The 24992-nt window shown below is 46.3% G+C and overlaps 1 protein-coding gene across 4 annotated transcripts; it reads right to left on the bottom strand.

The window, feature by feature from the left end:
• Window positions 1-136: 136 nt before the first annotated feature.
• mcf2lb (mcf.2 cell line derived transforming sequence-like b) lies at window positions 137-23843 on the bottom strand. 4 transcript variants are annotated; one of them, XM_053876361.1, is made up of 34 exons: window positions 23422-23843; window positions 13948-14031; window positions 13079-13193; window positions 10238-10328; window positions 8364-8483; window positions 8160-8276; window positions 7848-7997; window positions 7656-7780; window positions 7474-7588; window positions 7282-7401; window positions 7011-7202; window positions 6754-6945; window positions 6147-6306; window positions 5830-5888; window positions 5658-5743; window positions 5489-5555; window positions 5304-5419; window positions 5134-5203; window positions 4966-5058; window positions 4801-4893; window positions 4589-4714; window positions 4194-4415; window positions 4030-4122; window positions 3868-3946; window positions 3220-3292; window positions 3051-3154; window positions 2768-2860; window positions 2579-2638; window positions 2400-2465; window positions 2228-2305; window positions 1881-1990; window positions 874-986; window positions 710-813; window positions 137-619 (listed from the first exon to the last, which is right to left on the bottom strand). In XM_053876361.1, exons 1-34 carry the CDS (start codon window positions 23576-23578, stop codon window positions 540-542), a joined length of 3723 nt encoding a protein of 1240 aa, XP_053732336.1. In that variant the 5' UTR covers window positions 23579-23843; the 3' UTR covers window positions 137-539. The 4 variants fall into 4 exon arrangements, with proteins under 4 accessions (XP_053732336.1, XP_053732337.1, XP_053732339.1 ...); XM_053876362.1 differs by lacking the exon at window positions 2228-2305 and having other exon boundaries at window positions 23422-23841; XM_053876364.1 differs by lacking the exons at window positions 2228-2305; window positions 23422-23843 and adding an exon at window positions 19733-21005.
• Between the last annotated feature and the right edge of the window lie 1149 nt (window positions 23844-24992).

Below are 24992 nucleotides of genomic sequence, written 5' to 3'. Positions count from 1 at the left end.
ATCAAAATAACAATTGATAATAGAAAATAAATGATCATGAAGTCTTACAAAATAAACTTGGGCTCCTCCGTGGCCACCTTTGCTCACATCAGTCTATGTAGAAAAAAACAGCAGATAACAACGTGGTATTCTTGTTTTCTTTAATGTAAAAAATATAGACACAAATATCAACATCACCATACTTCATGTACAATATATCCTTTCCCGTATTAACATTATTCGACGAAGATTAATAAACAATATCTACATTCAGAGCTTCAACTCCACTGGGAATAAATTAGTGCTATTCGATAATCTCTGGTCAGTAATAATCCACGAACAGTAAGAGCAGAGGGAGCAGCTGGTCCGGGACGGACGGAGGGAATGAAGAGAAGAGTGAAGTCAGGAAAAGTGCTTGAGGAGGTGAGACGACAGGGGCAGAAGGCAGGCTGTACAGCAGCGTGCGTGGACGACAGGCAGAAGGAGGACGGATGTATCCGCTGATCTCAGTCCCGCTGGACCGAATACACGCGTGTCGTCGTCTGCTGGCCAACTGGGGTTCACACTTTGATGTCGGAGAAGTTGGTGTAGGTCTCACTGCAGCTGGACGAAGTGCTGAGATTCCCGGAGCCGCTCCCTTCTGCAACACAAACCAAGAGTCATCAGCGGATCTGCAGCTGGACAGGCAGCAGCGTTCAGTACCAGTCAACAGAGGTCAGATTCACACTACCTGAGCTGGTGAGGGACTGACAGGATTTGGACCTCTCGATGATGGTGACGAGACTCGCCGCTGCCATCCAGCCCTCCTTGGCAGAACTCAGGTTGCGCACAAACCTGAGGAGAAGCAACGTTAAACGCTTCATCCGTCGCTCGCTGTGGATTCCAGCTCCTCACCACTGCCCGTCGTCTCCCTCTCTGACCACCTGGACGACCTCCCCGCTCTTCACGGAGAGGTCCTGGTTGGTTCCGTTCTCATAGTCGGACATGACAGTGTATTTACCAGCGCTCTGTTGGTGGAAGACCAGAGAGACGGGAGGAAACAGAGACAAGAATAAAGGAAGACGTGAGTGTGAGTTGGTCTGGAACCCCGCAGATTCTGATGGAACAGAACCGCGGGAAGTGCTCCCCCTGCTGGAAGTTTGTCAGAACACAGTTCAATTTTTCTTTTATATGATCATAACTTAAGCAAACACCCAACCACAAACACAATATAAATGATGAAAGCACAGCTGCTGCACACAAACACACGCACGCATCTGATGTTTTTATGTTTCATGGGGACATTTCATTGACTTTCATGCTTTCCCCAGCCTCAACCCCCCAAACCTAACCACAGAAAACCAGGACTCTGAACCAAACTTTCAAATTCAGCTATAATGGCTGAATTATTTGGAAGTTTTAAGCCTCAAATTGAGGCTTGACCTCGCAGGGACCAGCAAAAAGCCCCCACGCATTGGTCCCCTCAAGTATCGCTATACAAGCACAGATCTGAGCTTATTCTATTTTCAGGAGGTGCAGCATGTTTGAGGCGACTGAATCACAGCTTCTGTCGCAACAAGTCGCAACACATTAACCAATCTGAGAGTTTCCCTCTCTGATATGGATGCAGAGAGAGAAAGAAGAAGTGCAATGGAAGACCCGACTCAGAAGGGACTCAAGAGATGGAGTCACTTATGAGGCTGGGAACCAGGGACGGTCATGTTTGGTGTGAGCTAGTTAGCATCCATGTGTACGTCACTAAATCAGTAGCAACCTAGCGCTGCTGGATGCTGACAGAAAATCAAACAGGGCCTCAAACAGAACCCTGTGGTGCACCAGAGGCTCATGCAGTTGAGGACGAAGAACTTCTGTGTCAAAGATGAGCGTAAAACCAGGTGCAGCGCTGAAGGCCTTAAACTCACCAGCTTCTTGACGTTTTCGTCCTCAGGGTCAGAGTTCAGCGGCTCCTCCGCACTTGAGTCGTCGTCCTGCTCCAATGAAGCATCAAGCAACAGGGAGGTCTTGTTCCAGCCTGGTGGAGAAGAAGACCGTCAGTCAACTCTGGCTTCCTCGAGGTGGAGGCTTGAGGGGGGGAAGAGTCTACACCCGTGACAGACCCAAACAGTGAGCGGGGAGGAAAGCAGACCGGTGTGGAAGAGCATGCTCAGATTAAAGAGCCTGCGACGCCACAGTGAGTTTCAACCCAGAGGAGAGTGCGACAGGCGCCGAGCCCGAGTGGGAAACAAGACTTTCGTTTTTCAGTCTATACCTCTGCGCTTTGTCTGCAAAAGACTAGAGGTGCTCATCCACCTGGCCCTGGTCAGGTGGAGGGGTGGGGGGGCAGCATCTGAGGGACAGGGGGCGACAGGTCAGAGACCCGGCTGGCTGCTCATGGGGGTCACGGCCCAGCCAGCGGGGCGGAGAGCTCACACATCATTTACCTTTGAACCCGAACGGAGTGGGATCGCTCTGCCGCTTCGTGCTCTGATCGGGGCTGGGTGGAGACCCTAAAACAAGAACCGAGAGTACCCTTAGGAGGAGACTCAACAATGCAAGGCAAGCAAAAAAAACTATGATATGAGCAAAGTTCTGGGGTCTGGGACCGGAGGACACTGGGTACCTGCTGACAGAAGGATGCTGATGGGCAAAGTAAAACTTTTGTCATCAGGAGACGGAGCGTCTGTGGAAGCAAGCATGCAGCGTGTGACCCACAACCACCTTCTTGTCTTGCGTTACAGAGTAATGTGGAGATCTTGCAGATGTTTTTGCGACGGAAATGGAGATGAAAGCTAGACTAGCCCACGGTTACCTTTCTGAGCTCTCAGGTTACTGAATCCTTGCAAAGTAAAACGCTTTTTAGCCGCAGCGTTTCTGTCACAGGTCGGACTTGTGGCAGCATCATCTGACCCGGCGTGGAAGCACAGAGGGGCAGACGAGGGAAAGAAGGGAGGTGAGAAAAGAAGGTGTGAAAACGAGACAGGTTTCCAGTTCAGATGAAAGCTGAGGCCTAGCCGCATCAACCGGGAGAGCCAGACACGCCGGCGGCGCACACAGCAGGGGACACCAGGAGGTGCAACTCTTTTCCTGCTCACCTTTCCCTGCAGGACTCGAGGAGGACGAGTTGGCGTCGGGGCTGAACGGCTCGCTCTTCTTCTCCTCGCTCCTTTTCAAGCTTTTGGGTGCAGTTTTGAACGGGCTGCGGGGACGACAAGTCACGTGATCTAAAAGAACTGCCCGGAACTATTGAAACCGGGGACTCACCTCAGGCTGACTGTTCCACCAGACACCGGAGGAAACTGGAAAACCTGATCTGGCGCCCTCTGCTGGCTCGCTTCTGAAAGACAATTCCATCATGAAACGATCATACTCGCTTTAACCTAGATTCTGATGAGGTTTTCTTTTTGCGGTTAAGGATAAATATTGACTGGATAAGTGTAATATGGACTGACCTAACATTTGTATAGAAGTTGTTTCTGCAGCTCATAACGACTGTATTATTATAGACTAGAGTATTCCATGAAAACAGATCTTTATTGTTCTGCATGTGCACAGGTTTCATTCTGAAAAAACTGGTTCATTTAATTCTTTTTTAGGAGTTGCTGTAGAAGACATTCTCTCTTTCTCACTGAGAGAATGAGTGTTAAATCTCTACAAGCTAGTAGGTGATGTTCAGTCAACTGCACAACAGTGAACAAAAACAGATTAAAACCAAGAGGAATGTGATTTTATGCTGGAATTCAAATCACATTTTGAATCACATGTGGCGATTTGAATAGTACAGTGTGATGGTTTAATCATCTAACAGGGCTTCAGCCATATGATACCAATCTTCAGAGCACACAAATGTCGAAAATCCAAGACAAAACGAAATAAATCTTTAACTGAGTTCATGAGAGCATCAAGAATCACCTCTGAAGGCTTGCAGCTGAGTGGTCAAAACCTTCCGGATCTCGTTCACCCACGTGGTTTTCACGTCGGCGGTCGGTGCCTGGGGTACGAAGACAACATAGACAGAGTGTAACGGTGACAGTGTAGAGGCAGTTTCCAACATATCTAAGTGGGTTTAATCACCTGGACAATATAGACTTCTTCTCTGGAGTTGGACCAAATCTCAAACTTCTTATTGTCCCCCTTTGCATTTTCTGTGATTCCCACCGCCGACATCTGCTCAGACAGAACCCCGGCGCTTTGAGTTTGAGCTGAGATCAGCTTTGGGGGAGAACCCCTATACGTACGCTGAGGGACTGCTTGAAGCTGTAGGAGGGGGCCTTCTCGTATCCTTCTCCGTTCTCCTCACGCCTCTTGCAGAAGAGCAGCGCCTTCTCGTGGAGGAACAGGTGCCTCTGCATGGGTTTGAACCGGGCCAGGTCCTTGACTTTGGCGTGACCCTTCTTGTGCTCAGTCCACACGCTGAATGAACCCTGCATCAGCAGTTTCCCGAGATCGCTTAGGTTTCCCTGAGGAAAACATGAGTCATGTTATGGTGGTCCTCACGAAGAAGCGGGACGAAATAAACAAGAATAACCACTGTGTTTTACACTCGTGAGTGAGGCGTGCAGCGCTCAGTGTCACTCAGATGAGCATCTTCTAGTCTCATGACAGATCTTTACAGGCAGAAGCATGACCTTACCTCATAGCCTGTGATGGCGATCAGGTGCATGGAGTCATTGACAGCTTTAAGGATTCCCAAGATGGCTGTCAGCGCCTCCTGCAGGTCAGAAGCTCCATCACAGCCTTTGCTGTACTTCAGCATCTCCTGAGAGACAGACACACCTTGGTGTTACTCCATGTTACTGGAGAATGCATTAAACTATTATTTCAATATTCCTTTGATCCTCACACCTTCAGCAGCAGCTGGTATTTAGTGATTCTCTGGACAGGTTTCAGCAGATACGAATCCAAACCCAGTTTATGCTCCAACTTCTTCTGGCACTCCTGCAGGAAACACAAGCGAGTTTTCTTAAACCATGGCCTCCATACATGACGGTGAGTCCCGGGTCAGTTCACCTGGAAGAAGGCGCAGTCCGAGCACTGTCTCCACAGACTCTCAGACCGCGGCTTGTTGTGACAGTACTTCTCATAGATCTGCAGGTCCGTCATCTAAAGGTGGGAGAACAGACAGAGGGTGAGACAATTGGTTTTCAGGAGGAGAATCTCTGAGGACAAGACGCTCACCCGCTCAAGGAAGCACCTCCCCACCAGCTCAGGACAGTCGGTGTACTGCTCCAGCTCCGTCAGGAACGTCCTGGAAACCATGATCACAAGACCTGTCACTTCAGTTCCAGCTTGATTCTAGATCCTCTTCTCTTCACAATCATAATCAACCACTAGGTGGCGCTAATCACCTCTTGTGGAAGTGGTAGATTTCAGGCATGTTACCAAACAGCACCTCCTTTTTGTTCTGTAAGGGCGCTGGGATGAGGTGGGTCATCGACGGGTTATCCATTTCAGAGGCGTAGCCCTGTGAGACAGGCAGCAAAATAAGAAACTTGAAAATGGAAACACAGTTCTACGCTGGTGCACAACTCACCTGTAAAACACACAGCAACTCCTCCACATAAGCCCGCTCCGTCTCCAGCAGCTCGTTCATTACGTGCCTGCAGACGGAGACAGATTCATCACAGAGGACATCAGCATCAGGAGACGACCCATCTGCTGCGAAACACAATCCCAGATGAAAGAGCTGTGACCCCACTGACCTCCTGAGCACCGCCAGGTTCTCCTCTTCTTCCGACAGAGACGCATGTCTGCTGCTGCCGTCTCCGTTGTGCAGTTGGCCGTTTCCCTGCGGGGCACAGCAAACACGTTTGATCACGATGAAAGGAATAAATGGCAGACAGCAGGGACGAAATCATGACAGTATCCACTTACTTTCTCACAGTTCCCAGCGTCGCCCTCAGACTTGGCCCGCTCCAGGTGTCCTCTGTGAGCTGCAGCAGTGACAGCAAACAATATAACACAGGAGACACTGAATTACGATGCTAAGATAAATGACATTTTCTCAAGAATACTTTTCATGAATACGTTTCGCTGACTCAAGATGAGTGTAAATGGAAAAAAAAATATGTTCTTTATAGCTGAGTCAGCTCTGTTATACTGCAGTTTACAGAAACATCTGGTGATAAATAACATTCCTGCTGGAGTGAATCTCTTGATGTTGAGTTTTATGGAGGCGTTCTGAAACTGACCAGGTGAGCTGAGAGGAGACTTGATATAGGCCTCGGGTCTGGGAGCCACAGGCTGCACCGGCCTGGTCTGTTTGGCTGCCAGCTTCTTCAGACTGACCCTTCTCTTATCGAACATCTCCATCATGGACGTCTGCTTCTGGAACATCTTCTCCACTTGATCCTGACCAACACGAAGACCCCTTTTACTCGTGTGCTGATTCATGAATACAACTTCCAAAACATTTTTTTAGGTTCCATGTTCATTATTGAAATTAACAATCTCTGCTGGCCTGAAAACAGATGGAGCTGAACACCAAAATGGTGAACTACCCGCTGGTGCACTTAAGCTGTGTCTTGACTCTGACTTTGATGTAACTGGAGGGGCACAGGTAATGATTTGGTGGGCCGGATTTGGCCCCCAGGCCTTGAGTTTGTTGTGCTAGCAGTATGAAATGTAGTCGATTTTTTAGTGTCTTATAGATAGTGGCTGTTTCAACTCGTAACCATGCCTTTTAAGGCAGTCATGTGATGATGCAGCAAGTTACAGCCACATCAAAACTAAAAACAAGGGCCAATAAACATGTTTATGAACAGGAGTGTGTCGCTCAGATATGACTCCTTGTCTCACCCGGAACTGCTGGTTCAGCACAGCATCATAGTCTCCCCATATCATGCTGAGTTCCGGCAACCGATTCGGACCTTCACTGTCCAGGTAGCTCTCCAGCTCCTGCAGAGCAAGCTCCGCCCCTTCATGTGATTGGCACTTGTCTACCGGCTGCGAGGCCAGCAGGTATATCCCGTCGTCGCACCACTTCGACGCCTGCCCACAACAAAAGAGCAGGTCAGAAGGAACAGCCGCCAGGACCTGAGAGTCGGACGTCTCACCCGCTCCAGACAGTGATGCAGCTCCACGGCTTTGAGCAGGTGATCCTTTTTGGCTTTCATTTTGAGGCTGAGATCCTCGCTGACCGCTCTGAGTTCACTGCACTTCGGCTTGATGGAGTCCTCGGCGTAGTGAGAGCTGTGGATCAGGTCGTCACCCTCCTGGGCCAAAGCTGCAGATCTGCTCAGCAAGTTCTGTGAAAGAAGACACGTCTCAGTCCACTTTAGATGACGTGTGATGAATCACAACACGGTGAAGAGTCGCTCCACTCACACTCGTTCTCTCCTCATAGGAGCTGAGCTCAGACAGGACATGGTCGGCGTGACCTGGGCTGATTCCCACTTCACTGAGGTTCTCCAGTGTAGCGGACAGCTGATCCAGCAGCGCTCTCACCTGCAGCACAAGCACTCACATGAGTTCTGCGGCCCGCTGTCAGACTCGCAGGTCACAGGATGCTTTCACCACCTCTTTGTAGTTCTGCTCAAAGTGGCGTAGTTGCAGGCACTGTTCCAGTTTGGTCTGGTGTCTGACCCAGAACTCATCGAACGCTCTCTCAGTCTCGTCCAACTGAGACAGCAGTCTGGAGAGAGAGCAGAGAGATGAGCACTAGAGTGACTCAGGAGGGAGGGACTTCAAGTGATTCGGACCTCTGCACGGTTGCCAGGTTCTCCAGTTCGTCCTGGTTCATGTTGTGGTCCGGGTCTCTCACGACAGGTTCGTTGATGTTTTCCAGCAGCCGACTGCCTTGCCCCAAAGCCAGCCGCAGATCATCCTGCCCAACAGAGGAAGCGGAGTGACGTTAGGCTCGGACCAGAACCTCAGTCTGTCCGTGCTCCTACCTTCATCAAGTCTTTCTTGCTGGAGTGCGAGCTGAGCAGGCTGCTGGTGGCCTGTGTTTCGTTAGGGAGCTCGGTTTCAGCCAGTTCTGTGCCGAAAGACTGCAAGGCCTGAGCCGTTCTCTTCACCATCAGAGCGAAGCCTTCAATTGCCTTCAACACAGAAGATCAACATGAGACTCGCACCAAATGATCATGACATAATTCCATCCTACAATGACCCCGGCCTCTGGTTTTCTAAAGCCCCTCTTCAGCCCGCAGTGGCTGGCCTTCGGTCCCTGCACGTTTACTTCATGAAAATAGTTGTCTACTTACAGTGCGATGAGAGATCCACTTCTCATGGCAATAGTCCTGTGTACCCCCTAAGTCTTGAGTGAGCTGGGACTGGTCGACGTACGTGTGCAGCTCCGTAACAGAGCTGAGCATGATCACCTGCACAGACCGAGGAATGAAAAGCCTCATGACTTCCAGGGAGAGGCAGAGAGCATGATGGTCCTTCATGGACACTTCTTCACCCACCGGAACCTTCATCTTGAACTCATCCTTGTTGAACTTGAACAGGATGTCTGAGAGCGTGCGCTGGAGGAGCTGGGTGGGCCTCAGAACCAGAACCAGCTGGAGATTTCCTGGGAAAGCACCCTGAGGAGAGGAGCAAGACTATTTTTCTCTTCCCTCTTCACTAGTCTTCATCACCCACTGACTCCTGATTACTATGAAAAACACCCAAAATTAAAATTAAAATTAAAAAACTTTTCAAACAGCTCTATTTTCATTAATTTATTTGAACAAAATCAAATCTTTTGCTTCTGTTTTGGCATCAGGAGAATGTCCTTGTTCAGGTTGATTCAAGACTCAATCCAGAGCAGAGAAGCGTGACCAGAGGTCACATTATTAACATGACTGTCACCCACATGTGTCACACACTGCTGTAATGAACACATTAATTCATATCTATCCCATCATCGAAAGAAACAAACGATGCCACCATGCATGAGTTAGTGAGCTCCGCTGTGTCCCGCAGCAGAGCAGCTCGGTCATGGTCAAGGCTTTTTTGCCACTGGCATGAGAAGCGAGCTTCAGCAGGAGCGGCATCAAAACATTTTTTACGAATCCAAACCTTTCTTCCCTTAAAAACTTGACCCTGATTTATCTCATATGAAATTTTATATTTTCTTTAATGATGTAAAATGTACTTGATCGCACTGAGCTCAGTGGCACAGCAGGTGGCGGTAGTGTTCTGGAACTCACAAACAGTAGAGAAGAACAAATAGGAAGACCTTCTATCGACCTGTCCTAAAAATGCATTGAAATCTGTTCATATGTTTTTTGAGTTCAAAAGACCAATAAACTTCGACAATGACTGGGGCTAAGACACAACCCTGCCATGCAGACATACAACAAACCAGCAACTGTGTGGTTCCCCTCCAGCTCATCACAGTCTAGCAGAACTCACACAGAAGCAGTTTCTAAAATCTTTCCCAATTGTTAGTTATATAAATGGTTAAAAAAGCAAATACATAAAACAAAGAGTAGATCAACAAAGAGACATGCGTTGCAAGTGTCCTTCACATGGCATATTTTATAATTAGCTAAGGACCTGAACGTCCCCCTCGGTGGACAGACAACACACGTCACATGGGATATAAATAATTGAATTAATAAATCAAATCAGCGCTCATCCTCCAATGGGAACAATAGCTGTCGGGAGCCAAATCATTGCTTTGTTCAAACATAATAGACAGGATTTAATAATAAGCTGCCACTGCATGTTTCGTAATGTTGAGGATAAAGTTCTCTGTTTCGCTGTGTGTTTATATCTGTTCATGCTGCACTGGGAAACAGGACTGAATCAATAACTAACTACGACTGTAGACAGTCGTGTGCACTTTCACAGGCAGAGAAAAACCAAAGCATCACCCCAAAACCAATACCAACTCATCCCAGAGCAACCCCGCCACACACTGACCACATTTGTGGAAACACACTGACCTATTTTCAAGTGTTTTCTAGATTGGCATAAATTATCCCCCCAACTTGTCGCCGGCAAACACAGGCAGCTTTAATCACCCTCGCTTATCTATTTAGCAGCAGCATGATTCACTCCAGACAGGACATTATTACGGGGATGACAGAACAACCCCCCTGCTCGCTTGCTGCCAGTCTCTAAAGCCCCCTTGTGGGATTAATAAAGCTTGACTGCATTTTGAAACCAGCGAGTGTGCCTCTAGAGCCTCCCAGTGGTGATATTCATCTCTCATTTTCTCCCCTAGTAAGCTCATATATCCACCCCCCCCACCGCTCATTTTGTTTAACGCGGCTCAGCTTGGCAATATAGAAGAAACCAACCGACATTTCAAATGAAAGTCACATGTAGTGAAACACAAGACACATACAGCAATGCGAAGCAGGGTCCCTTTGACTGCCGCCCATCGGTCCTGTCTGCGATCGATGACGAGGATGAAGCCCACGCCAGTCGACGACAAACTGCAACACACACAGAAACACAATAGTATCATAGACTAAAGTCTCCAGTCATCCCATGGCATGGAACCGTGTATGTTGCAGAAGCAGAGACATACACAAACACAAAGTGCAGATCAATAATCAAACACAGCTTCGTGATCTTTAGGGAGCTTTTGGCATCTTATCAACTGAACTTTAACACAGATGTTATCCTTTTTATTTATTTATAAATATCTTCCGAGCAGAAATAAACCAAAGCAGCATGCAGGGTGAGTGAAACCATTCGTAAGCCAAGTCTTTATGCTGATTTCCTTTATCTCCACAGACAGCTGGTGCGTTCCACGGACAGTTATTGTGGAGCACTTCCAGATTTCTTGGCCATCGTTCCATCACCCCCAGTCCCCCCTGTCCTCTGTATAGTCCCAGGAGGGGAGGGGGGGCAGCACGTGCTTAACACTGGTACTAGTCTGCAGCTCATAAGAGAAGCCATTCATGCCTACCTGGAGCCCAGCGACACTGACAGTGGTCAATATTCCAAATAAAATGAAATAATTGTCCTCCTCAAGTGTCTCAGTCCAAATCCTGCATTGTGCTATGGCTACAGTCTTCAGCTGAAAAAAAGTGTAGTCCAGTCGGCAGGGAGAGAAGAAATGTTTCTGAGCATCACAGACTCCAGCATCTTCTCCCCAAACACACAATTGGTTGCCAGGAAACCCTGGCAGGTAAGCCAATCAGAAGGAAGCAGTGGGGAGACGGACAGTTCTGCGAGCCAGTCAGTGGAGACGTCCAGATGTGGGGGGGAGGGGAGCAGCTACCACAGACCTGCGCTTTGTGCTGACCGAAATAGTTCAATGTCCCATACAGCAGGTCGAGAGTCAAAGAGTCCATCAGTAGCTTTGTTCCATGGCAGTAATATTCCTGACAATATCAAAACCGGTGCAAAGAAAGAACAGTCAAAAGCACTCAGAGAGTGCAGATCTATGCCAAACCTCTCAATAGCTTCCACAATGAATTTATCAAACTAAAATCATTGTCCAACACATATTTTAGCATTATATTTCATGTTGAATATATTGACTATAACAACCTATAACAGACAGCAGGTGGCAGTAGCACGACAAAATTCAGATCGGACACGTGAGAGACGTGAAGAAAGGATGGCATAACAAAACCTTTAAAAAAAACGCTCGTAACATGACATTTTGTCACAACTGTAACATTAAAGCTGATTAATTTACCGTAAATTCCCGACTATATAGCACACTGCAACACGCAGGTGAAAACAGCGCATTTTGAGCGTTAATAAAAATTTGCCTGTGAATTCATCGGTGCAATGTGAGGAGGCAGCTTTTCAGCCTGTAAAAATCCATACATTAGCCACGTCGTTGTATAAGCCACAGGGTTCAGATCGCAAGAAAGAGGTAACGGCTTACAGTCTAGAAACTATTGTGAGTGATTTGACTGCATGTTGCGAATGTATGTGCCCGTTTTAATCGGAGCTGGTCACAAGACCGGATGTGCTCCTTAAAAACTATAGGTCTGTGAATCCAACCAAAATCAAATGACCTGTAAGATAGTCTGTTTCCAAACAGCCCTTAAAGTTTTATTGAAATACGTTATTATAAGCCAAATCTTTCCTGCCTACAGTTGGCGGAGTAATAAGTCCTTGTTTTATTTGTTTATTATTGTAAAGGTCCAGGTTACTTCATAAATGCCTGTTGTCTGAACCAAGACTGATGGATAGATGTACTTGGAAGAATTTCAGTGGCTGCCAGACTGGAGATGTAGGGCATGCAAACCATAATCTAATATTCAGTACTTACAATCCGATGTGCTCAAAATCACCCAACTTTCACACAAGCCACTGACACAAATTGAGTGGGCTCATGCGTGAGTGTCGCGTGAGAGGGTGACTTCTCTGCTGAGGTCGTCTGCTGCAGCACTGGAGGCAGATTTGCTGCATGAATGCATATAAAGCACACGTCTGCGAGCCGTGCAGAGCAGGAAATTGAATGTCTGGATTTAAGAACGACCTCTACTAAATTAAAACAGATTAAATATCCAGCAGAGCATTGAGCTTTGTTGCAAACATGTTAAAGAAGTCTGTATAAAGGTTATAGAAGTATCTGTTGCGTGTGTTTCCTGCCGTCCTCTCAGGTACCCCCACCCCACCATCTGTTATATTTAATGACAGCTTGAGCCTGATGTTATAGTGCACCCCTGGGTGTCCCACCCTAACTTGACCCCTGAACTTTGACCTTGAGACACTCAAATAATCAATCCACATCTTTGGTGAAACAGAAGAGAGCATCTCATAAATAAAAATCAAGTTACAAATATGGATGAGAGTCTATGAACAATACAGCTAGCGGTGACACCTTCAGTGAGTCCACTCACAGCCAAATACTGATTAAATACTTGCTCCTGCAGATGAGGTATAAAGCGCTGCAATAATCATCATGACTACTGAGGTGAGTTCGCACACGTCGGTGCAGTTGTGAGCGTGCTGGTGAGTCTCCATCTCACGATTCAGCTCGTCTTCAGTTTGCATTATTTAGCTCCATAATCTTGCTGAAGTATCTAACTTTAAACATTTTAACTGAGCAGCTGAGATGGGCCGGCGTAAGAACAGAACGGGGAGGGCTGGAGTGAGTCAATAATATGAAGAAAACATCCGACTTGAGGCACATTTTTGCACTTAATAAAACCATAGACTTCTAGCGCCATCTTCTGGCAGCCAACTTCTGCTTGCCAAACAAGGCAGGTCTTACCTGGGAACGCTGGTCAGGTAGGAGAGCACGTTGTGGAACTCCCGGTCTGTGATGTCTCCAAATGTGGGGAACTCTGGGAAGACAATGATGGGGCTGCCATTGTCTCCTCTGCCACCTGACCAACAGCACAGAACGAGAGATGTCAAGTTAACTCGGTTTTTTTTATAATAGAGATTAGATTGGATTAGAATAAAAGTATGTAATGAATTAAACTGGCTCTGTTTTCGTTGGTTAATTGTGGCCAATACCATTTTCATGACGCTTTTGCATGTATAAGAGGTATTAGCCACCAGATGGCGCTATTGTCCCGGTTGAGTAGATGAGCGATATTCTTAAAAATGATTATTGATTTTAGTCTTGAGCAACGAGGATCAAATCTTGGTGAGATATTTTGCGCATCATTTCAAGAGGGAGGGGGAAATATAAAAAGAGACACAGCGGCAGAAGCCGAAGGACCAGCGCCTGCAGACTGAACTAGTAACCCCAGTTTAATGGAGGCGCTCTCCACTACGGCCCCATACTTGATACAAAGTAGGTCAAACACGCCATCATTCACACTCTTCCTCCAACAGCTGCTCCATCAGCGCATGTGACTGGAATATTTAGCTGCCTGCTTTTTCTTCTCCCATCGCCATAGCAACAGCAAGTGCATGGTCATGGTTCATACGCTGGCGGAGATCTTTCTCAGCAAAATGGTTCCCAACTCTGCTGCAGGCGCTGCAAGCCCTCAGCTCAGTGGAGTCTGGCGGAAGCATGCGTGCATGACGTGTTCCAGGACCACATAAGGGTGTGTGTTACAATGAGAAAGAAAGCCACACACGAGGATTGTGAATCGTACAACCAGGACACACACATCCACAGAAACTGACCTGATAAGAAGGCGAACTGCTTCCTGAGTTCCGGCGTGATGTCCGCAGCTCGGAGGGGGCTGCTGTCCAGCTGCATGATGTCATCTGCAAAACATAACAACCTTCACTTGGTCAACAAGTATGAAGATAAAACGATAATATACAAATGATTTATATGATAAAAGTGAAGGTACTGAGAAACTTTATCAGCCCTCCTTGGAAACCAGTTCAACTCCACACTTCAGATTAATAAAATACTGGCTCATATGACTCATGTAAATCTAAATGAATATTTTGGCAGTTGAAATAAACATTTAATTTGCAGTGAATTATTTAGAGTGACAAGATCAATTATTAATCTCACATCATATTTTATTCCGTTTGACACTGCCAGATGTTTGTATTCTCACCCTCAGATATGTAAGATTTCATTCACACTTCTCAATAATATTATAAAAAGATTTATTTCCTTTTTAAAAATCAGATGCTACACTGCAAAAATAATAGCAGTTAGTTATCATATCTCTGTGTGAAAAGTAAGTTAAAAAAAATAGCAACCACTTGCACAGCAGAACTCATCGTAGTTATATAAAGTGAATGCAATTTAAACATGAAAACAAGCGCCAGTAAAGGAAAAACACTGTAACTGTGATTAAAATAACCTGGGAAATTTATCAGTTGAGAGATTCAAACCTATAAACAACTGGAAATTTGGGTAAATATGTGTTCCTCAATGACAATGCAGAAGTCCATGAGGACACATTTAAAATCATAGTGTGACAGAAGCTGAGCCATCAAGCAGAACTATCATCAACTGCAGAGGCTCAGATTTACTTGAGGAAACTTCAGTTTTGGAGGTGAAGGACCAGCAGCGTGAGCAACAAGTCGTGTGTGACCTCCGTGACCCTGGAACGGTTTAGACCACAGTCAGGATTAAAACAGGAAAAATCCCACCAGCCTGTCACAACTCAAGAGACTGTCTGGACCAAAGATTGAGAATATTGAGGAGGAACAAATAGTGTTCAACATATGAGCTTTGTTACATAATTGCCAGGAGAAAGGCACTCAAACAGGAAGTGGATCAGAAACTAGAATAAGTGGCAAGTTTGGACCGCCTTTATTGATAAAGTTGGCCTTCAAGTTCAACATATGAAGCCGCCTTCATTGCTTTATTAACCCAATGAGGTTGGCATCTTCCTGTTTCTTAAACTTCACGGCTTCTAATGAAAAGGAACTCTGAACCCCGTCAGAAGGTGTGGAAAGTCAAACATCAGCACAGAACATCATTTGACTGACACAACCATGACGCATGAGTGAAGTCGAGCCACTTTATCACTCCACTCTTTCACTTCTGAGAAACGCTGAGTAAGGATTAGGATGTAAACAAAGTCTGCATTCATTTTTCCCTTCCACTGAGTTGTTTGTGGTTCCAGGTCAAAGAGATCAATGATCTGATACGACCTCGCAGTTATAGTTTCCTCCTCTGGGGCTTCAAGTTCAGAGATCAGTGATGCAACTTCTCTGTAGCAAATTCTTCTGGCTCAGTTTTCAATTCCAAACTCCACACGACTGAGGGTCACGACAGACAGAACCAGAGCAAAGACACCAGCCGCAGAACTCCATCATTGGAGCGGAGAAAATCTCATGAAGGAGTCGTGTCGTTCAGCAGGTTTTTTTAATCGTCCTTTTTAAAGACTAATCTTGTTTTTTAATTTGTGAGAAAGGGGAAATAGTGCGTTGACTGGAAAATAATAAATTAGCTTCATCAGCACATTCAAATCAGTAATCCGATTTTCTAATTTTTAATCTCACTTTACAGGATTTATCATTGTGTAAACACGAAAGGGAGCAATGTCATGTGTCTGGACTCCACGCGGTCACGAAAGGGCAGCTGAACGCACCATCATGAAAACAAGTCTTGATTCATTCCACAACAGTGGATTCATCCAGAAAAGCAGCTGTCACAACCAGGTTCTTCCCTCACTTCAATCCCTCCTGAGAGGTCCCCAGCTCCAGATAAGAAGGACGTTTCCCACAGCCTCTGGTAAACACTATTTAAGAGTCTAAAGGTTCAGTCAACAGCAGACGAAATGACTTTATGAACCATGTTGACTTTTCGCCTTGCTTGACTCTGTTTGCTCAGCGGACCCGAGGCAATCAGCCGTGTGACTCATCTCACTTCCCGGGAATTATTCCTCGGGAAGAACACACCAACAGTCGTTTGTATCTTTCCCACTATGTACTCACTTTCCTCGTAGAAGGCAGGTCTTATGATGGACGTCCCTCCCTTCCTCATGTAAACCAACCCTCTGCTGAAGCATTAGCTGCCGAGTGATTATTATTATCATTATTATCTGATGACTTCCATCAGAAAGTTCCTGAATATTTGTCTTGTATTGTATTGTATAACTATAACCTTGGTGATGCAATGGATCCTCACCGATTACAGAACATTTAGCACTCAAGTTACACTCAATGCTATTTCCACTGCAAAGTGTCTTCACATCCAATTCATCCTGACGCCAACAGGCGGCACACTAGGGCAAATCCTGATTCACTTCCTTCCAGACACAAGTTTAGCAGACCATTTTGTCAAAGGTGTTCTTACTAACAGGCTTCATCATAATTAGCAGAAACTCAGTCAACCGACACAGTTAGCGACTACGAAGATGGATGACGACGCTGCTTGCTAATGTTGTGATACAGTTTTTCAGGGGGGCATCAGGGCTTTTATACTGTTGCTTCAGTTGCTGCAACAAGAAGTATTGTTATGATCATTCTTCATTACAGTACTTCCTGTAGCTTCATCATTCACACTTTATTTTGTAGCTCATTTTCTTGCGTTAAAAGCTGTCGCTGATTTTAAATATTTACCGAAATATATTTAGAGAGTTCCCTGAGCTGCAGGTTTATAACTGAGTCAAACACACTTCCCCTTTTGCCTTCCACATTTTCTATGAGTTTAAAATTATGGTTCAAAAAGTTCACTTATTTAGAGGAAACCGAGAGCAAACTGAAATGTTATTATGAGACGCTTATACAGTGAACTTCCAGTGGATCAACATCGACTGTAGCTCACCACTCGAACGGACGTCTCATGAAGTTATTACTCCCTCCATCTCTCCAGAGAGCAGTGAGAGCACACAGGCTTTTCATATAAAACCAAAACTTCATCAAGTATAAAAGCCTCTGATCAAATAAAACAGGAGGCGATGGATCAAGTCACAAAAGCAGCGTCAGCAGAAAACAAGTGAGATGAAGCTGGAGTGCCACCTACCATCAGTCCATTTGAAACAACCACAAATATCCCCGGAGATCTGAATGAGTTGCTCAGTCTGCGTCTTCAGCGCAGCAGTCCTTCACTCTCACACCCTCCGGGACTCAAACCCTCCTCTCATTAGTTTAAACAAACACAGAGTCAATTCTGGAACCCACACATGAGCAAAACTGAATGTTGTTGTAGGTGAAGACGTCATGTCTTGAGACGTCTCCAAGACGGAGCTGAAGTTTTGGACAATATAAGCTCTTGTAACTCATGAGTCTCCAAAGTCATCAGAGCCTGTACAGTTCTGTGTATAAATTCACAGCACTTTAAGAGGCCTCTGCAGACTGTCTTTAGGAAGAACAGTATTCTCACAGGCCGGCTGCCCTGGGCTTCAGTTTGGCCTTGATACAGGGCGTTGCACAAACCTGTGGTGTTTTTGAGCCACTCATCCGTTAAAGCAGCTTGTTTTGGGGCAGATGCCCCTGTTGCCACCACAGCTTTAAGAGCCCGCCTCAATCCATCCAACTGTACGACAAGTGACAACTGTGGTTGGCAAATATTGATTGGGAAGGAATCATCATCTGATATGTACACACGACACCCGAGCCCTGTCTCCTCCAGCCAGGGTGTGCGCACTGAAACTGTTGACAAAGAGCAGCGCTGCCGAGAGCAGATCGATGGCTGCAAGTCGAACGTCGGTAACCTAATGAAGTTGCTAACTGCGAGGCTCAATCACACCCAGCTCCCAGCTGTCCCAGCCAGACGGCCACACCTTGCCTCCAGCAGCTCTCACGCTGACCATCAAACCACACCCACTGTGTTTCCACAGGGATATCTAGATTTACAGACAAAACCCCCCTCTACTTTTACACCAGGTCAGAGCTCAGTTTCAGTTCCTGGTGAAACATTTTGTCGGGATCTGGAGCACGGCTTCATTCTACACCTCTGTTACATAACAAAAAGAGAAGTGTTTGTTTCCTCAGGATGCCACGGCAATTCCTCCATTTACTGACATCACAGCAGAAGTTAAAAAGAAGTCAGAAGATAATGCACCAGTCGCTGGAGAGGAGGTGGACTGTGGACACAACAAGCAGAAACACAGAAGAAAGCACCCTTAAAAACACAGGTCTTCCTACCCGGAGACAACTTCCATACACACCCACCACCTGCTGCTTCTTTAGGCGCTAATGTTCTTTAGAAGGCTTAACGAGAGGATTAGTCTACTCACGTTTGTGGGTGACGAGTCAAACGTTAGTGGGTCACACAGTCACACACCTGGACAGGCTGCCACTACTGACACAGATTACAGCGGACTGGAAAAGAAGCTTCACGCTGTCCGGTTCATGAGGGCAGACAAAAGTAGTTTCATAGTAACATGGAGAGATTTCCACTGGCAGTTCCACTGAGAACAGGTGCAGTCTGAGGAGAGGCAACTGTACCAGCCGTATAGTGCACAATGACTAGATCATGCACAGAATATAGGGGGAATGGGGTTACTGTACGTCTTAACAAGCACCTTATAGTGAAGGTAAATGTAAAGCAACATGCTACTACGTGTCAAGGAAGTCATTTAACTCAGAAATAGTTCTTCATTTTGGCTGTTCTGACAAGGTAAACACTGAAAGCACCCTTGGTCCATTGAAAAAAATCCCGCTGCACACCATCAAAGGAGCCTCGGTCAAAGCAGACGTGTGCTCCTATGGAAAATCCCTATTCATTTGTGAAAACTGAAGCTACTGACACTCGGTTGTTATTTTGCCAGGCTATTTGTAGAGACAAATAGCAGAAAATGTATTTGTTTCAAATGTGACCGGAAAGGGGTGAGCAATATGGCAAAGCATATTATGATTTATTTATTTATTTACTGACTTTAAATAACTTTTCGATTTTATTGTAGTTTTGAGTTTCCAGACAAAGCCTAATCTTGCTTCATAAAAACAATGATTCTTTCTCTCTACACATTTTGGAGTGCATTTATTTTGTTCTGCATTTAGTTTTTCACCAACTTTTAAAGTGTGTGAGAAGAGGAGTGTCACGCACCACAGCAGCGCAGCTTTGACTGACGGACAGATCAGCGCATCTCATTGTCATGATTTAATGTCATCATATCGCCCACCTCTATCTCCGGACACATGAGGTGAAACTAGACCATTTTCCCACGGCACACCTGACACTCTCTCATGGCACCCTGTTTGAAAAACTCTGGCATGCAGAATCCCAACCTGGTTCAGCTGTGTTCTGCATTAGCTAGAATGTATTGTTGTACAAATCATGGTTGTCCACATCAAGGTCAACTGTATTGGTTTTGTGTTGGTTTCAGGTGGGAGGACCGTCTTGGGAAGGAGAAACTCTCCTCAGAGTGTCACTGTGAGACTATTGTATTTCAAACAACTGAGAAAAACAAACGCTTTCTATTACTAAGCTGCTGAGACACTCACGGTACGGAGAAAAGTAGTACACACAGTGCAAGTAGTAGAAACCCCAAACCCATTAGATGAATCATAAAAACGTCTGATGACATCGTAAATGGTTGGAACGTACCACACAGCCAGCAGCAGCAGCGGGAAAATCTGTAGTATCGTTCCACTTCTCCCAGAGAAATCCTGACATGTGCTCCGCTCTCTGCCACTGGCCTCAAGCTCACATGAAAACCTGCATCAGTTTGTGTGTCTTCCCTCCTTTCATTGACATATTGGGCCGCACTTTCCATCAGCTCCGAATCAATCCCCATCTCATGCTGAGATTGTTTCTCTCCATCACTCTCACTGCTTTCCTCCGGCTGGTAACCGATGTGTCCGGCGAGGGTGAACCAGATGTCGAGTCCTGCTGCTTCTGAATCAGCTTCCGTGCAAAACCCAGAGTCTAACTCCACGTCACCGAGACTGGACTTTGCCATCTCCTCTCCTCCCATCCTGGAGCTTCAGATCACTCCTCCCGCGCAGCACCAGCTCCACGCAGACAGATCCATCCTGACTCCACCTGTTCCCAGGTCCAGTCAGTTCAGCCTTCAGGATATCACTCAGTAATGGCGGGGACTTCCTCCTGCCACCTCAGGTTACCAACTAGACAAAAGCCTCCTTGTAGCTCAACTGTACCCCCCTCCCCTCTCCCTTTGTAGCCTTAAAAATGTATTCCTGGCCGGCAGGTGCAACACATTCATGAGACCGCAGTTCAGATGATGACAAAATAACACGGTGATTTCTTGCTTCACCTGGCTTTCCAAACAAGGCAAGGATCTTTAACGTCCTTATCTCCTCCAAAGTGGGCCAAAAGTACAAAGCCCCCATTCTGACCGGCCCATTAAACACTGACTGCACCCACATTTCAGCATTCAAAGACAGCATCCATTCAAGGCTGCTTGTTTGTCTCTCAGTGACTCCATTCTCACAATGAAAGACTTAATTCTAATGAGACTTCTCAAAGACAAACACTGTTTCTCAGTTGAGATTCTTCCAGATAGATTTCAGTCCCAACAGAGTGACACTATTCAAGTCTAGCCCAGAGATGGATGTCTGTCACCGGCCAAGAGTCAATGATTGCTGGGGATGTGATAGGCTGTGTTTGCCCAAAGACTAAACATATAGAAACACTGTCGTAAACTCTTAGACGGGAATGTTAAGGTGATGAACTCACTTTGAGATGAGCTTACAGAGCTGGGAAGGTGGCAAGTGATGGTACCTGAAACATGTTTTTAAACCATTATTATACTGCGATGTGCCAAACATCGTGCATGTCATTTACAACAGTGGTCCCCAACCCCCGGGCCGGGGACCGGTACCAGTCCGTGGGTCAATTACTACTGGGCTGCACAAGAAATAAGTAATTATTTTCGTTTTATGTGTAATCTGAGTTTGAATGATTTTTTATTTTGAAATATGACCGGATTCTCCTGGTTAAGCCTCAGTCAGTTGAGAGCCAAAATGTAACCCACAAGGTGGCAAAATGAGTCAGAAACAGACGTCTTTGGAAAGTTTCTTTGCGAAGAGGAAAAGGCTCAGTGAAGAAACACGACTCCCATGAAGAAGAAAGTTTTTAACAGACAATAGCAGGAGTCGTACTTGAAGTATGGATTTATCATGGTCGGTGATTCCCACATGCCGAGCACACAAATATGCAGACGCCTTATCTGACGGATCAAAGTGGCAACTTCATACGCCCCGGGCCACGTTCAAATGGTCAAGCGTAGACCGGTCTGCGGTGATAAAAAGGTCGGGGACCACTGATTTACAAGACTCTTAAATTAACGGAAAGCACACTGTAAAAGTTAAGAAATGTTTTAAAACAATCATTGTGACTCAATAAGGCCTTTCACCCTGAGCTACTACACACATGAGCGATACTGTAGACCCACATCTAGAGAAGAGTGCAGGCCAAGCCAAAGGGGTCACTCCCCCGGCCCAACATCCCACCTACAGATAGAGCCAAGTCTCCAGCAGGTCTCCTAAGAGCACATGAGACTAATATCAACACCCAGTCTGATGTCAGGATTCATATTTAAAACCTTCTGCATCATCAGATATGAACATCACAATTATCCAAATCAAACTATGTCAGGTGAACTGATCGATGTTGAAGCTCTAATGTCAGAGTGAGCACCGTCTCCCACTAGATCAGCCACGATATCACACCACATGATCCTTGTCCCGTTTGTGACGTGCCCTGAGGTCTCATGAAAGTCTTTTCGAGTTAAAATCTGTGGAAACTTCTTATTCTGGGGGAGAGGAAGACTGTAGGTGAGATCAAGATGCAAAAATATCTTCCTCAAATTAGGGCTTTGAAGAGATAACATTTTTAATCTGAATGAATCGGCTCAGCAACATGCTAACAGCAGAACATCGTAAGCATTATTGGCCACTGATAACAGCTACCTTCAAGTTACATTTAGAACAGAAGCAACGTGTGGTCAACTTCACTTAAATCGCAAGTTAACTCAGTTTTAGTGCGATTAATTGAGATTAGAAATCTGCACTGGTGCCATGATGTTGAGGGAGTCAGAGATGAAGATACTGAGTTTGTTTTTGGGAAAGACAAGATCAGAAATGAGTCTTTCAGGGGGCCAGAAGTTCATGACTAAGTTAGGGAGGCGAGATGGAGAGGAGAGACATTGTTTGGCCAGGAACGATGGAGATGAAGAAAAGGAAGACCACCAGAGAGGTTCAAGATGAAGAAGGACATGAGGAGGAGAGGGTTACTGAGATGGTAAACAAAACACCTGACAATCTTTCAGCTGAGTCGACGATGCTAAAACATTACCTGCACATCCACATAGTCTCCTCAGCAGCTGGTAAATCCACACAACATCTCACAACAGCACGAGCGCTCTCTTGAAGGGCTTCCAAAACTGAACGTGAGCCTGCTGCGTGCATCACATACGTGAATACATGCAGGCGAGAAGGCGCGTTTCCAAATATAGACCCACCATAAATACCCGACCCTGACGGCAATTACACCAGGATGCAGCTGATGAAAGCGTGCGAAAGGTTGTGACGGTGAATCGTACCGCAGGCCAATGACAGACAGAAGAGTCACACGTCCCACTTCCAAATGTAAAAGAAAGTAGAAAACTGCAGACAGAGCAACTTAAAACCGATCCGGTCGTCCCTTTCCTCGGCTGCTTCTTCCTCCCCTCATGCTTCTGCTGCAAAATCTGAGCAGCCGGGAAGTGAAGTGACTATTTAGGCAGCACAGACTCAACATAAAAAGGGGACCCCACAGGAGGGGGTCACATGCACTTGCAGTCACTGCCAAGCAACTCCAATATAAAAGCATTTTCATGCTAAAGAAATGTATTGTACGAAAGACGGCCGGACAAAAAGCAAGCGTTAGTCAGCGAGAAAAACAAACCAGCTCAGGCTTTTCTATATATAATCAAAGTGAAGGAGTGAGGAAACCCATCTTCACAAAACAAACTGCGACAGAGAAAAACGTTTTTTTTTGGTGGGAGACGTCATCAAGGGCGAAGTGAGGTCGATGCTACTGAAGTAAGCTTCAAGAGCTGTATTTAATTCACATACAAAATGAATGTTTAAACATGATTTAAGGGACAATATTGTGGGAAAAATCAACCCTAAAGGTTTTAAATCTCAAGATTGGACATAAAAAAACCCAAACTTTAGTGATATATACACACGTATTTGTATATCTCTGACTTCTAAATCCACATAAGAGCCACACACTGAACCTGTTTTCCTAACTCTACAGACACATGAGGCTGCATCAGTTGGTCTCACCATCCCATTCTCTCCAGGAATTCTTGCGGCTGGACGGGCTGAAAGCAAAAGTGGAGCCCAGTCCAGATAAGTCCAAGTTTTGGATGAGCTGACTTAGCCTGTTTATCATCCGGTAGGACGCCTCGCCACCTTCTCGCAGAATCTCATGCAGAGCCATGAGAGCAGGCGTCAGGTCTCAAACACCGACAGGAAGTCTATCATCCACGCTCAGGTGGCACGTGGAACAGATTCCCGAGGACGGCTCAGAGACATGAGGAGATCCTTCGCTGCTCCTCCTCATCCAGCAACCCTGGTCTCACCCTGAGAGTCCCTCTGCAGAGCCACATTCACGGAGGGACTCTTGGTGCAGGACTGAGGAAAAAGTGCTGACTCACCACCCGCACAACCTCCAGTTAGAGCGAGTTGAAGGTGAGATTCTCCGCTGCACAAAAACACTGGAGTGGCAACGGTGGGTCGGGGAGGAGGGAAGCAGAGGGCAGCCGGTGGAGCACAAATCCCCTTCTGCCGCTTCGGCTAATTTTATTCCCCCAGTCTTGACTAATCTGCCTTCTCTCTCCCTCTTTCTGTCTCACCCACGTGGAGCCGGCGCTGGAAACAAACCCCACGAAACATCGGAATTTCAGCGGCAACGAAAAGGTGCACTCACTGGTGTCAACATTTAAATGAAGTCTGGAGGATTTTTCACCGGAAAATTGACAACTCTAGCCTGCTGTCCTGGGCTTCCAAGTGATCCAACTCATGTTAGCATGTAGCTACAGAGGTGGAGCACCGAACCATCTGGCCTCCATAACTTTGCCCATTCCAGTCACTGCCAATGACCTCAGATCTTCATCTCTGACTCTGACTCCTGCTCTGACATCACAGTCCTCTCCACCCTGTCTGCGCTCTCCTCTTCACCTACCATGATCTAAAATCATCCATGAAACTCACACAGAATCAGAAGGTAAGAACATTTGAAATGTACTGCTCCTTTGACGTATTTAATACATTTAGCAGGCTCCTTTTCAGCGTTCACATCCTGGTGTCGCATTATGGAGCAGTTCCAAACCCAAAGATCGAATCCTGCCGTCCAATTTCTGTTTTATCTAAACATCTTTTATCATCAGACCAGATTAATCCTCGTCCCAGAGCTGCGAAGGTACTGCAGGGGTCGATCTTGGGTTCAATTGAAAGATCAAAGCTGGGCCAAATTTTAAGATGAGGTCATAACAAAGCTCGCGGAGGACCTGCTATCTCTGACTCCTCTATCTCGTGCCATGAGACTCTTATCTGCCGCCCTCTCAACACATCCCTCACTTCTCCACACTGACAAGAGCTGCCAGCCGAACCTCGCTCTCTCACACACTCTGAAAGCCAGTGAACGGTGAAAAGAATAGCAGATCGCATTAGTGTTTCCCTGCGAGTCATGTCCAAATCTGCTGCTAGGGCTGCGTTTCTGAGCCAGGCCTCAGTCAGAGCCCCTCCACACACCACCCACTCACTCACTCACTCACTCACTGCCTCCTCATGAAGTGATGCCACAGCCCAGTCCTCTCCACTATTCCATACTTCCCCGATAATATTTAGGAGGA

The sequence above is a fragment of the Synchiropus splendidus genome, chromosome 10 (assembly GCF_027744825.2).
Source record: "Synchiropus splendidus isolate RoL2022-P1 chromosome 10, RoL_Sspl_1.0, whole genome shotgun sequence".
NCBI lineage: Eukaryota > Metazoa > Chordata > Actinopteri > Syngnathiformes > Callionymidae > Synchiropus > Synchiropus splendidus.
This window is presented reverse-complemented; position numbering and strand designations above follow the sequence as displayed.

Excerpts from the sequence above, each read along its gene's own strand:
- mcf2lb (XM_053876364.1), bottom strand. The coding sequence starts at position 20,102 with ATGGGAGGAGAGGAGATGGCAAAGTCCAGTCTCGGTGACGTGGAGTTA. Across the intron at positions 7,402-7,473 it reads TTGAGCAGAACTACAAAGAG|GTGAGAGCGCTGCTGGATCA; the intron begins GTGGTGAAAGCA and ends CTTGTGCTGCAG. Across the intron at positions 3,293-3,867 it reads TCAGCTGCAAGCCTTCAGAG|AAGCGAGCCAGCAGAGGGCG; the intron begins GTGATTCTTGAT and ends ATTGTCTTTCAG.